This window comes from Rhinolophus ferrumequinum, chromosome 19 (assembly GCF_004115265.2).
Source record: "Rhinolophus ferrumequinum isolate MPI-CBG mRhiFer1 chromosome 19, mRhiFer1_v1.p, whole genome shotgun sequence".
In the NCBI taxonomy this organism is placed as follows: domain Eukaryota; kingdom Metazoa; phylum Chordata; class Mammalia; order Chiroptera; family Rhinolophidae; genus Rhinolophus; species Rhinolophus ferrumequinum.
Window position 1 is genome coordinate 56064959 of NC_046302.1, and position 17047 is coordinate 56082005.

At 44.1% G+C, this 17047-nt stretch overlaps 1 protein-coding gene across 5 annotated transcripts; it reads right to left on the minus strand.

The window, feature by feature from the left end:
• Positions 1–8257: 8257 nt before the first annotated feature.
• Positions 8258–16129, minus strand: CBLN2 (cerebellin 2 precursor). Of its 5 annotated transcripts, none has more exons than XM_033135613.1 (4): positions 15727–16129; positions 13548–14078; positions 10473–10592; positions 8258–10225 (listed from the first exon to the last, which is right to left on the minus strand). In XM_033135613.1, exons 2-4 carry the CDS (start codon positions 13902–13904, stop codon positions 10028–10030), a joined length of 675 nt encoding a protein of 224 aa, XP_032991504.1. In that variant the 5' UTR covers positions 13905–14078; positions 15727–16129; the 3' UTR covers positions 8258–10027. The 5 variants fall into 5 exon arrangements, with proteins under 5 accessions (XP_032991504.1, XP_032991507.1, XP_032991503.1 ...); XM_033135616.1 differs by lacking the exon at positions 15727–16129 and adding an exon at positions 15526–15575; XM_033135612.1 differs by lacking the exon at positions 15727–16129 and adding an exon at positions 15229–15324.
• Positions 16130–17047: the final 918 nt, after the last annotated feature.

Below are 17047 nucleotides of genomic sequence, written 5' to 3' on the forward strand. Positions count from 1 at the left end.
TGTAAAAAATCATTATTCTTCTTCATCAGTTCATTCGCTCCCGTGTAATTGTTTCTTGTTCTGCTTGATTTGGGGTTAGCAGTTTATGAGCTCATCAGCTTCTTCACTAGTGATCTGGAATTCCTCACTCAGTCAGTGGTACAGTCTCAGGGGTATTTCAGTAAAGCCATCAAAAGTCTGCGTCCCAGAGTATCTGTCATGATCCTGTCCATGGGTCTCTAAGACCCTTTTTGTTGAAGATAAAGCACTCTGGTCTGTAGCTGATTGCAAACACTTTTGGAGAAGAATCAGAGTAAAGCAAAACCTATCTGTGAATGACAGTAACTTTAAATGGTTGTGGTTCAAGATCTCAAGAGAGTTAATTTGACAAGGACATTGCGTTATTATTACATTTTTGGCTAATCTGCCTTATTTTCAGTTGTACTAAGTAATGAAGGGTATTTTTAAAGCTTTCCACCTTGTGGTAGAGCCAAGCAGAGAACCCAAATACTATTATAAGTCTCCATCTCTCTTAAAGCAGACTATTTACTTACCCACTAAAACCAAACCTCTTGTTGTAAATAAATACAAAGTTGTTAAAGGCACTTTTTGTCTTATCTTTCTGAATGGGGATGTGACACTTTCTTTTTTTATTATTTTTTAGAAAAAGTATATTCAGAAAACAAAACCCCATAAAACCTCTCTATCTTCCATTTAAAATTTCTGAAAATATGTATTTTTCAGATGAAAAGTCTTGGTGGTAAATTTAGATATAATAGTTTCAAATGTAAGTGCTTTTCTATGTCCACAATCTTTAAGCTAAAATGCTTTGCAAAAAGGTATAATGAGAGGTAACAAAAATTAGAAAATTATTCTCAGATTAAAACAACAACAACAACAAAAAACCACTTGGAGACATCTTTAGCTTTGCCTCTTTATTATCTAACTTCAAAAATATATTTGCCTTTGATTAGAATGTAGTAAAAACCTTTAATTCAACCATAGGACACATGCCATCTCTAAAATTTTCCTTAATTTTATTTAATTAGTTTTAATTTTGCTAATGATGCATTCAGGGCAAAAGATCTAACCTCTTAAGAAACATCCTGACTCCAGATTCTAAGGGTGTCTCCAGCTAGAGATTAAGTGTAAAGCTTCATAAATAGCTTTAAGGAAATTGCTGAATTCAAGCGTGGCTTAGTTATTTCCTGCACTTGATTTCTCAGGTTTTACTCTAGAATTTTAAAGAGTGACCTGTGTCCTTTATAAAATATACAATATTGTTGGGAAAATGAGCAATTTGTATTTATATGTTTGAGTACTCTGAGTGCAGCTTTACAAAGTGTTTTGGCAAGAGAAGTAAAGAAAAAAATGTTTCCATTGTCATTTTCTGCATGGGAAAGATAACCAAACATGATAGCCCAGACTTTGGTGTTTCTGGTATAAGAAGGTCAGTAAATTTACAGCCGCTATTGCAATATTTCTCTTATGATTACAATAAAGCAGTTTTTATGTTTTCAGAGTGCAAATCTAAATTGTCCATTTTTGTCAAACAATGCATTTTATGGAAATAACTGATGTGAACATTTATGACTAATCATAGTATATATATAGATTTCTTATTTAAGGAAAATGATTTTGACACTTTAGCTCTCATTCTGAGACGCAGAAGAAAACCATAGTTTAGAGAATCGGTTTGAAAGTTTAAAAAGTCCAAGATTGCAATCCTATATTTGTGATTCATTTCCTGTGAGACCTTGGCCATGTCATTTCATCACTTTAAACATTATTCTGATCATCTGTAAAATGGTAACAATGACGGTGTCTATTTTAAGTGTTAGCATAATGATTACATGGAAAGGATTGTAAAGCAGTTAACATAAGGCCTCACACATTTCAACCCTCAAAGGGTTGAAATATTAAGGTTTATCAACAGCATCCTGCCAATATGGTTCCTGCATTTGCTCTTTCCCATAAATATGGACGAAGGACACTGCTTTTCATTTGTGTTATAACCCTCACGTTATGGTGCTAACAGACCCATGAAACACATTGGGGCAGGTGAGGAAAGGTGAAAGGCCATTCAGCTCACCCTTTGGAACTCTCCATTTTGTTTGTGGTTGTATTTCGAAGATATTGAGATATGAAGAATGGAGATGAGAAGTACTTTCTTGACCTCAAAACATTAAGAAATCTTTCCAAAGTTTTCAAATTATCCAATTATATCAATTTGGTTTAGCAAAAATAAAGCCACATTTTTGTCTTTCTATAACTGGATGTAAGGGAATTCCCAGAGGCCTCTTTTTGGAGCTTTTTTGCATACTAATTATTCAGTGGTTTAAGTCACAGCAGCAGCACCATCTATTGGGGAGCTGCTCCTGAAACAAATGTTTCTGCAATTCTGGAAGAAAATATAACATCAATTGAGGTTCCTTTCAATTCCCCATTAAGAGAAAAAGAAAAGATTATTTTAATAAATCATTTCTTCTAATCAGCACACTCAAGAATTGGTAAGAAGCCTAAGTAAAAAGTGAGCGTCATTCCCTCTTCAGTGCAGTTCATTTTGAGACATTTAGAAAAAGGAAAAATTATCAAATGTAATCGGCCTTAAGGGAGAATAAGTCTTTCCTAGTTATCCCAGTCTGACGCATACATGCCCTTTGCCTGCTAATGACTGGGGAGACATGTCAAGTTCCAGCCTCTTGAAATGTTAGGACTCGCTCCATCCTGCTGGACTTTGAAAGCGTTCTTCTGTGCCAAGGTAATTCAGGTGCTGACGCTGAAGAGCAGATTAGGCCCTGACCCACTGATCAGAAGTTTCTGCTGGATTTGTAGCACCAGCAGAAGGCTTAGTTATTCTCAACAGCTCTCAATCTGTAAGGAAGGCCAGCTGTAATTTCTACCTTCTGGTGAAATAAATTCCTAAAATAAGATTAAATACAAGAAGTGAAATATAAAGCATAGACTGAATAATTGAGATAAGAAGTGAGCAGAAATGAGTCTATGTACCCAAGCCAAGCTCCCTGGGTCCACCCCGTCGTCCCTGCTACGTGAAAGCAAGTCTTCAGTGATGGCACAGCTGGAAGGACATAGAAAGCGTTTGGACAGTGAGTTTTGATATAAATACTTGATTGTGTTCAATGTTCACACACACACACACACACACGTTTGTGATTATCTACACACAATATTCAGAATTCAGGTTTTCTACCAATGCCATTTGGTCTCACATTTCTCTTCCGTTTTTTTTCTTACGTTTGCTCTTTATTTATTAAGTTAATATCCCGTGGTCTATGCCCAAGAGGTAGGAATGGCCCCCCACGCAGTTCTGTTTAAGATGGACTTCACATTACGCCTTTTTCGTATCTTGCCTTACATCTGTCTTCTAATTCTAGCATGCCTTCTATCTTCCCAAGCAATGCACCAAACGAGGCAAGCAGAAATAAAACTGTGAAAAGGGCTGTTATAATTTAACCTTCATGCATTACAACAATGGAAGTTTCCCGCCTCCGTCCCCATCGCACTTTAATATTTGCCAGATGAGTTCAGCAGCTCTGGTGTGCCGCACATCTGCCGAATATCCAACCGTGTTCCGCGAGGGAGGAGACGTAATGGGGGTGGGGAAACTTGGCTGGGAGACCTGCTGATGTTCAGTGTTCAATGTCAACACCAAAATAACATCCTCCTCTTCAGATGTGAAAAAATATAAATTACATTATTCTCTTTAGTAAATACGCATTTAACTTTCTAAGGATCCTCCCACACCCACCCTAGGCCGCCCCCTCACCATCCGTTGAACTGGATCTCTTCCAGGTTAGTTTGGAACACTATTTTTAACAAGGACTGTAAACTGTTGGTGCACACTGAGTGTGTCTTCATTGTTCTGTCATCCTTGCTAAGCACACTGGCCCCTAGGCAGCAATCCCTCAATGTGGTGGCATGAAAAGAAAATGCCGAAAGCCTGATCCACCCAAACCCTGATCCCAAAAGAACAGATTACTTTTTATAAGGAATATAATTGCTCTTTCCACTAACAGTTTACAATTCCAGAACACAAACTCTGCTATGACTCCCTGACATGGTGTTTGGGAATATGAAAAAAAGACAGTGTCACATTTTCAGGTCCTAAATATGTTTCTCAGTGATAGACTTCTCTCTGGAAGTATGCTACTTATGATCTAAAAGTTACATGATTGTAAAATATATATGTATATATATGTATATATATATATACATATATATACATATATATACATATATGTGTGTGTGTGTGTGTATATATATATATATATATATATATATATATATATATATACACCCCTGTGGAAATATTGCGCATGAGGGATTTTAGTAATAAGGAGAATTCTCCAAATTTTTCCGGTTAATCTAGTTGTATTTTAGATGTTATTCTTAAGTCAGTTCCATAACAACAACGCACACAGGAGGACAATAAATGTTCACATATAGGACAAAGCTAAGGAAATGTTAGGATTCGCTACATCCTGCTGGACTTTGAAAGCATAAGAGATTGATAGAAGAATTTTTTAAATGCATCAAGTCAGAGCAAACAGACTTAAGCAAAATACTCAGGAGTTCCACATACCAATGTATTGCCCACATTCTCCATCAGTGTTTTCTGCCACCTGCAATGAATTCAGGAGACAGCAGCCGCCCTGAAGAATCTGAGGGGATGATGATGCAAGTGAAGGTACTGCCTCTCAGGCTGCAAGACTGGCAGGGCTGGTTAATAAATAGCCTCCATTCTATTAGGATAGCTCCAGCGCAAAGCAGCATTCCAACCCTGGGGAGTCCTGCCTCAGGCATTAAGAAGAGGGAATGAAGATTTCTTTTCCAAATTAAGTTGTCAGGGAGCCCATTTACACTACGCAGTGAGTGTAAGTGGGCAAGCTGATGAAGATGATGATTTATGATGCTGTAGACCCGTAAGTGATTCTGGTGATGGAAACCCACAGCAGAATCCACTTAGGAAGATAAAACAGAGCTCCTGTTAACGGTAGGAGGTAAAACCACGTGGCTTTAGCCCTTAAATTTCAAGGTACCCTACTGGGTTTGGGAATGGAAGGAAAGCTCATTTACTTAGAATTCATGTTTTGGTGTAATGTTATTATACAGACTCAAACACATGCCATTTTTTAAAAAGTTTATATTCATTGAATCTACATTAAAGGAATTTTGACAAGGCTTTTCTTTCTTTTTTTTTTTTTTTTTTTTTGAAGGAGTAAGGACTTGGACCGACCAGTCACATCATGGATCGCTATGTAACATATTGGCAATCAAAATATCTAAATGTGAATGAATTGAAGCCCTCTATCTACAAAGGCAATACATATATATGTACCTTTAGGTGAAATCTATCTGCAAAAATACTGTTTTAAAAGGCTAGGCAAATATATAAACGACTTGTTTTATGAATGGGCTATCACCAGTTAACGTCTTCACAGAGTATCATGAAGAAAAAAAAGATTCTGAGCTCCAAAAACGTAAAATGCTAAAACCAAAATGGAAATGTTATTTTAACTTATTTCCTTATATTTGGTGTGCTTGTTCCTTAAATGCCAAGAAAATCAATTTTAAGAATCTCATGAGAATTTATAGGCTTTGGTCTTAAAATTTTACATGTTTGTAATATCCCATTTTAGTAGCAGTGCCAGCTTTAGAAATAGAGTCTCAGTGACAATTAAACTCCTACATAAGCAAAGCAAAGGGCAAAAGCTCATTGCAGTTCTATGTTTTTCACAAATGTTTTTACAGAGTACACAGTAAAGCCTGTAGAATGAATCATGGTAACCTGCCTCTTTGAGTTCCATTATTTGTCACCGTCACCAAAACAATGTAACAGAGCCTTTCACTCATGTGTGTCTATGCGTTAAATTATTATATACTTCCTTTGCTGCAGAAAATATAAATGTTAACTATTTACTCACAGCAACATTATCTTATGTCGTATTTATTTCCTTATAAAAGATTGCAAAATTATGGGGATATAAATTCACAGAACATTCTTTGCCACTTTTGCTATATATAAGACATGCTGGAGCAACCCATGCTTTTGTTTTGGATTGGTTTTTTTTGTTTTTTTGTTTTTTCTTGTATAAAGTGATTCATCAAATTTCCCTCCCATATATTTTTAGATTCCAGGAGAATGTGGCCAATCTATGTATTTAATTTTATATCACTATGATAAAAAGCAGGTGTGTATGTTCATGTATTTGCAAGCAAACAATATATATGTAATCGTTACTAAGTATGTGACTTGATAAGTTATCAATTTCCTTGATAAGGTATCATGGAAATATTACAAATAAATTTTAGTATTCGGCAAAGTTTTGGTTTGTTTTGCATATCTTTTAAACATTACTGATGCTTGATGTAACTAGATTTAGCTAAAAAAAAAATGTTTTCCAAACATGTGACTATGTGATTTCTATAGGATTCCATGAGTTTTCGTGCAAATATTCAAGAGGCTTTTTATCACCTATGCTCTGAGCAGCCATAGGAAGCACAAACTTTCAAAATATAAATGATTTCATTGTACGGAATGCAGAAATGAAAAATATTAGGAGGCCAAGAAAAAACAACTCAGGAGTTACAGATGGTAAACAGTTTCTCAGGAGCTGAATCATCAGGGTTGTTTCTAATTGGAATATATTTTAAGTTTAAAAGATAGTATTGTTTAAGAGCATTTATAGTTTAATAGGATTAACATTTGTCACCTAAACCAAATTACTATTATAATACTAAAAATTTGGCAATTCCTTTTCCCCTTGTGTTAAAAGTGTTGCAGGTGTATATTTTTATAAAACGTCGGTGTTACGTACCGGAATGTAACAGTAGGCAGGAGCCTCACAGGAGAGTCAAATAACATAATTGAAGAATTGAGTTTATATGAAAATGTATAGATTTTGACGTTTATATTATCATTCTTAAAAATCAAGTTATACTTCAATATAGTGCCACAATTTTATCATGCTATTCGAGAATATGGAAATTCACAGAAAAATGTTCCCAGAGGTTCATTTTAAATGTGTTTCATAAGCTGCACGTTGAGAAGTCGGATTTTCCAGAAACACCCTCCATACCACATCACGCCTCCTATTATCCTGGTGCCCGGCGGTCCTCAGACCTTCAGTGTCTCCCTCACCGTAGCTTTGTGAGCTGGGCAGATGCACGGGGCTCCACGTCCTCTCTCTGCAGCTGGGGAAACTGAGGCTCAGAGATGGGGCTGATCAAACAGGGCTGCAAAGAGTATAGGTGTCTCTTTTGTTCCAACCAAAGGAAACTCGATTTCAAATTTTCATCTGACCTATGTATCTTTGCAGACCACACACAGGAGCCTCATCTACCTCAAAGATCCTTAGCCACCTCGAGCCTGGCAGAGGTGGCAGTGGGGGACAAACAACGTCAGAAACACCACCCTCATGGCTTCTTCCTAATGGAGCCTTGGGCATCCAGCTCGGGGGAGAAAAAAAAAGGAGAGAGAGGAATAAACAGGATGAAGCGTATTTCCTAATATAAAATAAGCTCTTGAAATATACTTTTTAGATTAGTCAATTTAATAACCCGTTTATTAGACAGTATAACCAAATGACAGCCTGTTCGTAATGAAGTTGTAAACACAAAGAAATATGTGTACCCCATATTGTTAACCAATACAAATAACAAGTACTCATATGTCTTTCAATCTCTGAAGTGCTATACTCTCCTCTAACGCGGCTTGCTGTTTATTTCATATTGAACAAAAGGTTAAAGAAATGCGGGGAAGAGGACTAAAAGACCAAGGGCAATAAAACCCAGAGAAAAAATATTAGCCAGCAACCTGCTGTTTGTCAACATTCGTAAACGATCTTGTCACTGAGAAGTATTTCTAGGAATCATGGAGCCAAAACAGCCCAAGTCACTTTGGGCTGATGTACCTTCATTTTCCACCCCTCACGAAAGGTAACAGCATTTTAATTCAAATTGAATGCTGCATCCGATTAGGCGCTTCACCTAAGGCCAGTGGAACACAGACCCTTAGTCAGACTAGATTGTTTTCATTTCTATAATCCCCACTGCCTTTCTGTTTTGCAAATGGAATCCTGTGCTGCTCCATCCTCACGCACACCTCTGAAACAACTGATGCTATCTTCAAATGCCAGTCCCTTTTATAGCCGCGTTCTCTGACTGAAGGATGGGGTTGGACTTTGTACCACATCAATGACGACATACGATAAAAGCACACGGCCTGTCCAGGAAGCCTTTGGAATGCTGCCTTTTTCACTTATCTCCCCTCACCCCCCCCCAAATTTTCCTGTGTGAAAAATATGATATATAAATTGGAATGTATGATGGGTGCAGTTTCCGCCTAGACCCATCGCTAGCTCTGCATGTGGGAGTGTGTGTTTGTGCGTGTATTTTTGACACAAGCACAGAATGGACTGACTTTCCCCGAGTCCCTGACCCGTGGCCAATACTTACACAAGTTTTGAGAGTTTGGGAGACGATGTGAAGGGAGAAGAGCAAGGCAGACATCAAACCCATTTATTCTGAATTTTAAATTATGACTTTTTATCATCAATATTTTGGTTACATTGTTACACAAAGGACAAAGTAACATCCGGTTTGAGGTCTCTTCTTTGACGGCTTTGGGATCAGTGACATTTCCTTGGCCTAAGAATTCTGTGCCCATCAAACTCGCAGCTGGATTTTGATAACATTGTTGAACAAAGTGCCAAAACGAGAAGGATTTGCAGAAGTGCTCCTCGGGTGGCTCGCCAATACCGTTAGCCACTGGGACATCCAGGTGGCTTCCCGCCAGGTGCTCACAGGGGAGGTCAACACCCCTCTTTCCTAGGCAGATCAGAAGAGGATCCTGAGGGAGCGACCGGTCCTGTTGTCTTTGACACACCTGATCCTGGTATGCTCACGCAGAGGTGGATCCAAATAAATGAAAATATGCTGCTGGCAGAACCCAGGCCACTTGGCATGTTTAGGAGATGTGGTCATGACAGCTCCCGTTCTCATCTTACATGATTCAGGCCACCCAGGGACATCAGGTTCTTAAGGAAGTATTCCAGAGTGTAAATTAAAAAAAAAAAGAAAAGAAAAGAAAAAAAAAAAGTCCAGGTTGTTAGTTCTAAAGGTGCCTCTGATAGAGTCTCTTTGAGAGAACAAGCGGAATTGTCCATTTGTATTTGGATATACAGATACCTTTCTTTTTTGGTTTTGGTCTTATCCGAAACAAAATGCAGTTTTTTTGTTGGTTTGGTTTGGTTTGGTTTGGTCTCATCCAGGAATTCAACATACATTTTCTCTCCTTCACCCCAGCATGAAAAATAAAAGCAGGGGTGAGGAGGGAGAGCTGAGAGTGGAAAGAAAAGTAAAGCTTTCCAAGAAAAAAAAAAAAACACACATACACACACACACACAAACAATACAGAACAAAAGTCGCAGTCCAACCGTGCAAAATTTGCTTCTCCAGATAAAGCACTTCTTGACAGGTTCACAATGTTCCCTTCCCCCTCCCGAGTCCTCCCGTCCACCCAGGGAAAAATGCAGAATGAAAGTGAAGCCATTCTCTTCCTTAAGGCGGAACAGACACACAGAGAACACATTTCAAGGACCGTCCGGAGGGTGGTGATTTGCTGGGCTCTTCCTTTGAGCCTGGGCTGCAACCTGCAATCCATCCTGAGGTCTGCGGCACTCCTCGGTGGGGTACCAAGACAACGTCCAAACAAAAGAAGAAAAGGCAATGGTCCCAACAATAAAATCCCATATCGACTTTACAATCACAGGTACAAATTGCTCAGATCGATAATTTCATTTCTCCTGAAGACCTTGTCGTCTAAAACTAATTAGAGGCCGGGTTCCCAAGGAATGGTCAATATTCAAAGAAAACACTGGAGATTTAGAAGGAAATCATTCTTTTACCGCAACAGTCTGACAGAGGTTGGAAATGAGTTGTCCTGCTCGGGCAAGTTCACGGTATGAGGGAGGGTGGATTCCGGGGTCCAGATGGCAACCTCCCCACCATCCGGGGGCTCTGTGTTTATAGAGGAAACACCAAGAAGCCCGAGAACGTGGAGTATTTCCAGCCTCCCATGAGGTTGCCCCGCTCCAGCTTGAGGTGCACTTTGTCTTCCCTTTCCATCAGCAACAGGACGCCATTGCTGGCCGCTTCTCTGGTGACGTCCTGGTCTCCTGCAAATGCTGAGATCACTGGGTAGCCGTTCTGCATTAAACTGACCTACAACGCAGAGGGCAAAGCTCAGCAGACCACGCAGGACCCCACTGCCACACACCTGTCCTGGTCTCCCCCGCCCCCACCCTTTCCTTTCCCTGGAGCACCCCCCAACCCCCTTCAGAGGCCCGACCCAGAGGACTCAGCTGGTTCCCAGCCCCGTTCCCAGCCTCACAGAGGGGGGTGACAGGGCCTGCAGCAAAGGGGGACTAGTGACCCAAAGCTGAAAGGGTCAGTGTTCAAAGATACCCACCTGGATGGTCTGTCTGTTGTATACTTTGACCACGTGGAAACTGAAGCTATAAATCCCTTTCCTCGGTGCTACAAATATACTGGAGGCAAGATCAAAATGGTTGCCAATATTTACTAAAACCTGAAAAAAGAAGAGGGGATACAACACAACATAGTGAGCGCCTCTCAGCATGTGCTCGAATCCCCCTGGCAAAACCAGCGGCCCCAGTTCCCCTGTGAGCTAGAAGGAGCAGTAATCAGCACCCACTCAGTGTGCCAGGCTGCCCCGGAGGGGGCGGGGCTGCAGTTAAAACCCTGCAGCAGGAAGTGATTTCTAATGGATGGCAATTCATCAATATGTTTTAACCTATATTTTATTTATGCATTGAAGAAATGGGTGCAAATTTTGTTATGTTGGTGGCAGGGCAGAGAGAAAGAAATGGAAGACAATCAGGTCAGTAAACAAACTGTAAATTGAGTCTGCTCGGAGGTTTGTGGGATTATGGGGACTTGGACATGAAGCTTTGACTAAAATTAGAGTGCCACATGGGATGGGTAGAAAGAGGGTTATGGAGTAAGAGGCCAATTAAATGAGATAACATCCCTCAGATGAAGCTCGGGACCCAATTTCCTTTGCTGCTGTGGAATAGACTGTGCGAGGTTTTTGTGACCATATTTCTCCAGCCCTTGGCAGCACACAGTTGGCGCTCAATAATGACTGTGGCGTGAAAGACCACAGTCCTTAAACACTGGCTGTGTCTGCTTCCCCTCTCTCCTCTGACTAATGTGTTTGCTCCCTGAGATGAGCTATGATGTCATGCAATAAGCTTGAATAAATAAAGGGAGAGTTGAAACAGCAGCTTGGACATTCTTGGCTCAAACCCTGTGAATTCCATAACGTGCAAGAATATGACAGAGTTAGCCATGGGACACGAGGTCACATGACCCTGCGGATGGTTTTTCTCAAATAAATGAAGATGAGAGCATTACAATGTTATAAGAAGAAGTTGAAGACTGGAGGGTCCCCCGTTACAACCCAATTCCTTTTCAGATGTTGAAGACAGAATTTGGCCACTCTGCCTAGATGCTGTCCCCATTCTTACTCATACACAAATGCACAACTCGATGAAGATAACAAAATGGCTTGCCTGGTGTTCTCGGCTTTTAAAGCAACCACCCCAGCAACAACAACTCAGCCCTAAATGAGAGATTCTGTCATCTGTTAAGAAAATAAATTTTAACCGAATGCATTTTGTGGTTATTTCTTATGCACTCATTAGAGATGAATGCCATGCAAGTCCCAGATTAATGACAAGTGCAGGAGTGACCTGGGCAGTCAGTCTGCACCAGCTTCCTAGCCAGAGCTCCGAGCACCACCTCAGTTGCCCAGGCTTACAGGAACTATGGTTAAGAACCTGAGCTTCAGGACCCTGTGCTGTCTGCCCCAGGCTGTGCTCTCAGTGGGCCTCGGGACGCCTGCAAAAAGAATAGAGTTTTTTCCATTCAAGCCCTTGCTGCTGCTTCTTCCAACTCTTTCCCTCAACTCTTTCCCCTCAAATTTACATTCAGGAGACTGGTAAATTCAGTGCCCTGCTGTAGATGAAAGATCACCCAAGCAGCTCAGAAAAACGGGTCTCAGCTACTCCCTGTCCGGGGAACCAGGAAGGGAAACATTCCACCTGGCCCGCCATAGTTGCTTCGTCTATAAAATGAGGATCCTGCTGCTACGGTTCCTGCACAAAGTCACAGTTTTCTTGACACCCAGATGAAATGAGGGATGTAAAAATGCTGGGATACTATTTGCAGGACACTGGACAGTGAATAATAATCACACATAACTAAGAAGTTATTGATTCAGTAAGTAGCTACCACATACCTATTTCTTGTTGTTGACTTATTTGGACATAATTAAAATAAATATTTTTGAATCTTGTAAATAAAAACAGATTAAAGAGAGACCTCCCTCCCTCCCCCACAAAAAATCCCAGACTTCAAATATGTTATATACTCCTTAACAAAAATTAAAATAAATGAACACACTGGTTTAAATGAAGCAGTGTGTGTGTGTGTGTGTGTGTGTGTGTGCAGATTTATCATTACTTTGGTGTGAGAGCTGATTAGTGGAGAGAAGGGAAGTCATTAGGTGCGTGCAGTGAGCCCCCATGTGCAGTCAGGGCCAGGGGTAGTCCATTTGTTGAAAGCATTTTGGCACAAGGAAGGACTGATGAGTTCAAGTTTGCAAACCACTATAATGTTTTCAATTTGTTTCTGAAAAACAACAGAAACCAAGGAGGGTGGACCCAAAAGGAAGTCCCCAACTTCTCATCCTGAGCAGAATCACCTAGAGAAGAGATTGTTAAAGTGGGATTATGTCACTGATCCTTTGGTCCGAACCAAGTAGGAGAAGTTAAAAGTGGCTTAGGACAAATGAAATCATGGGTCTTTGTTTCATTTTTTTATATCTACATAACCACACTATATACTGATATATTGTACCTATTGTACTTGTGTATTATGTTGAGTATATTGTTTTCACTACATATTGCATTTATATAACCACACTCTACTTTGTTTTATATTTATATAACCATCCGTGCGATTTCTCCCACACTCTTGCCCACTTATTTTTCTTGAAGATAAACATCATCTCCTCAGTGTGTTCCAAAAGAAGCAATCGGTACATCTTTTCTGAGTGCGGGGCTGAGACCTCCAGAGAACCCCCTCTGGAGTGTGGAGAGTTTGAAATGCACTCAACCCCTAAATTGGCCACCTGGGTGACTGAAGCCTGTCCACTACAAATGACAGATCCCATCCCAGAGAAAAGGAGAACGTGCCTTTTCCTTTGGGGAAATATATTTCAGACCGCCTAGCTTTATGGGGCTCTCAGTCATCCAAGTGCCTATTTAGAAAGAAGCTACAATATACAAAGGGGGAATGGCAAGGAGAGCTTACTGGAAACAGGAGCGAGGAGAAGGGTGAGGGCCGGGCCGGGCAGACTGGCGGGAAGAGCCTGGAAATCCAGCCCCAGCGCGCGCACCCACGCCCCTGCCCTGTCCTCCGTGGGCGGCAGGTGCCATGGGCAGGCCGGCCCGCTAACCTGGTCGAAGTAGATGGTCATGGTCCGGTTGCTCATCTCGGACGGCTCGTGGTTGGTGCTCCGCGTGGCGGAGAAGGCCACCTTGGCACTGCCGGAGCGCACGGAGATGCCCAGCGAGGAAGTGACGGCGCCGTCCGCCGACGGACTGGAATCGCATACCACCAGGCACTTGCCCTCCAGCACGATGGGCTCCGTGTCATTCTGCGCCCGCACCGGGCAGCCGGCGGGCACCAGAAGCAGCAGCAGGGCCAGCGCCGCCCCCAGGCAGGAGCCGCAGCCCGCCGGCTCTCGCAGCGCCCCCCGGCGCCCGGGCATGGTCAGCGGCGGCCCGTGGCGGCCCCAGCCGGGCGCCGGCATCGGGGCTGGGGCGGCGGCGCGCGGGGGCAGCGGCGGGCAGCGGCAGCTGCAGGGGCAGGAGGAGCGCCGGAGGGCGAGCGACGCGTGTGGCCGGTGGGTAGCCTCCTCTGGCCTCTGTCCCCTGCTCTGATGGTTAAGGCCAGGGTCGTCCTCAGAAGAAAGACACCAGCGGACCTGTCAGGGCAAAGAACCCAAACCCTTAGACTGGGAGGTGAAGCTGTGCAGGGAGCAGGCGCGGGGTGCAGTTGCTGGGGACGCTCCAGCCCCTTCGCTGGAGGCCACCCTCTTGGTCCCGCGCACAGCCACCCCCCACCCCGATGGGCAGAAGAGGCCCCAAGAAACGCCCGGGAGCTCTGGACAGGGCATCACGGAAGGCTCCACGGTGGCGGTGGCGGCTCGTGCCGGGGGTGCGGTCACGTCAAGGGGCCCGCGATTCTGCAAGGCCTCAGCACTAAGACAGGGTAGGGGACCCTCAGGGAAGCTGCCCCCCGCCACACCCTGCCCCCCAGGACCATTCAGCCAAAGGCGGAGGGGGGCTCAGGTCGCAGGCAAAGACAAAATCCACTAATGCTGAAACGCCTTCATATCGGTGGCATTTTCTTGAAAGCCACACCAAGAAGCCTTTTTCCTTTCGCCGCTTTCCCTTTCATCCTCTGTTTCTCCATCCTGGAGATTTTCGTAAAGCTGTCCACTTAGTGTAGATCTTATCCATTTTCCACCCAAAGACCAAATCCCCACGAAGTGCCTTAGGGTGAATAAGATTAAGAGGGAAAAAAAGAGAGAAGCGGAGAGACCCTAAAAGCAAACAGCCACATCCACTTCCCCGCGGCCAGCAGCGAGCGCCTTGGAGAGCCCCTCGGATCCCTCTGTCTGGCGCAGGACCAGAGGATTCCAGCAACCAGAGCCCCGAGCTGGGCGGATTGTGCAGCTTTTGTTTCCAGACTCTGGCTCCCTCTTCCTGGACTGGGAGGCAGCCCCTCGGCTTTCTGCTAACTTACGCGCCGTCTGCACTTTTACTTGCCCCCCTCTGCTCCCCCTAAACCAAGCAGGTCATTTCCATACCCAGTTCAGAACCGAAAAGGACGGAAGCTTCTCCCCTCACCGCCCACGGCCTCCGAACAACTCCTGCAATTCTCTAAGAACAGAGAAGTTGTTTCTCTATGAGTTAGCAGAGCTCTGTCCTCAGCCCCAGACACAACGATTTCGATATTCTCTCTGTCACGCTCTCTGGACTTCCAGACGCAGACTCACGATGGTCCCCATTAAAATACACGCATGAAAGCAATTCCCGCGCGGATCGCGGAGCGCAGAGTCGGTTGGTTACCTGGAACATCCATGGTGAGCAAGCACCGCTCTCCGCCAAGTTCTGCTTAGAGGGGATGAGCGGAGCTGGCGGGAGGAAACACCTGCACGACCCTTCTCACCGCTCGTGGCCAATACCGCGCCGCCCCGCCCTGCCTCTTTCGCGCACCGGCCAGCGCTGGCTCCGGGTACGCCCCGCACCCGTACCCGTGTGCACCGCACCGCGCCCTGCCAGGGACCCGCACGCCGGAGCCCCAAACCGCACCATGTATGCTTCACACCCAGACGTTCTGGGTCCTGCACCGCGCCCGCACCGCACCTGGCCTGTACCGGGTCTGCACCGCACCCGGCCCGCAGCCGTAGAGGGCCCCTGGCACCCAGCGCACCCGCGGCGCGGCTCTCTCCTCAGCTCTCCCGATGCACAGCCCAACTTCGCGATGGCTCCGCGCACTGCCGCCTCCCGGCTCCACACAGCTCCCGCACCCCCACCGCACCCTGCACCGCCAGGTGTGGCTCTCACCCGAACACTCAGAATCCTCCCAGAAGCCTCTCTTTAAAAGTAGGACCCTCAAAGACCGGTCGCACCTCTGATGTTCGATTCTGTCTTTTCTTTTCCAAATTCCCTCCAAATCTTAATCCTGAACAGCATGACCACTTTCATAATTGGGGTGGTAGTGGTGGTGGTGGTGGGGGGAGGCAGTTTTCTTAAAAAAATAAATAAATAAAAATAAAAAGACTGGGTTGAAGAGGAAAACGCTTGGGATTTTAATGGTTTAAGCGCTGCGATTCCAGAATCTCCAGTTTGGCAAATGTCAGGATTTGGCAGGGATTAGGAGGCTCCTCCGCTGGGGTTTCTGTGCTGCTCCTCTGAACCTCGGGGCTCCTGGAACCCACTGGCACTTGCGCTTATTTATTAAAATGCCTGCTCGGAGCTCTGAGGACCTGGGAAGACGCGCGGGGTTTCCGAGCTGCGCCCGGAGCGCAAGCACGGACGTGGGGCGCCATCTACCGGCGCCGGGTTCTCCCTGCCGCAGGCTGAGGACGAGCGGGCACCCACGGAGAATGGGGAAGCTCTAGGGACAAGGATGGGTTTGTTGAGGGTCTTCTTTGAGCCTCAAAAGCAGCCCTGGCCTCTGCAAAAATATAACAACAAACGGTGTTCCCGGTACCCTTGCCCCTGACAGAGTGAAGTGGCTGGCGCTCTTGATTTTGCAGACCTTTACTGCGTTCACAAACAACTCTGCCAAGATGATATATGCTGTAGTCTAGTTCTCCTCGGTGTCACTCTTTGCCAAACCTTGGCACAGACCACTGGGCTGGATACTCCATGCCTCCCTCAAGCGAAGACAGTATGTAAATGTGCATTCTCTTTGCAACCTGCCTCTTTTAAAAATCGTTAAAAAATACTTAATCCTGTCACCTGCATAGCATCCCTTTGCTGATAGACTTATCAAAATTAAACCATAAATCGGCCAATGCTAATCACAAAAACAGAGGGAACGTATTTCTTATTCCACCGGACTCCACGCCTAACCTCATTCGCTTGAATATTTCAGCCAGGGTTCTGGTTCAACCCTATAACCTGGGCCTTTTCCGGTACGTAGTGGGTTTTCAAGTCCTTATTTCCCCATAGGCTTTCACGTGGCTCTTCTCCCTGTTTCCGAACCGCCAGGGCTTCATCTCTAAGCACTCAGGAGGAAATTCACTTCAAAGCAGTTCAACCGAAATGGACATCTCGGAAGACAGGGCAAAGTGAAAACAGAATTTCATAGTATTACCTGAGATAAATATCGAGCATGGTTGTAAAAATCTGATTTAAAAACTTCTGTACCAAGTGTTTT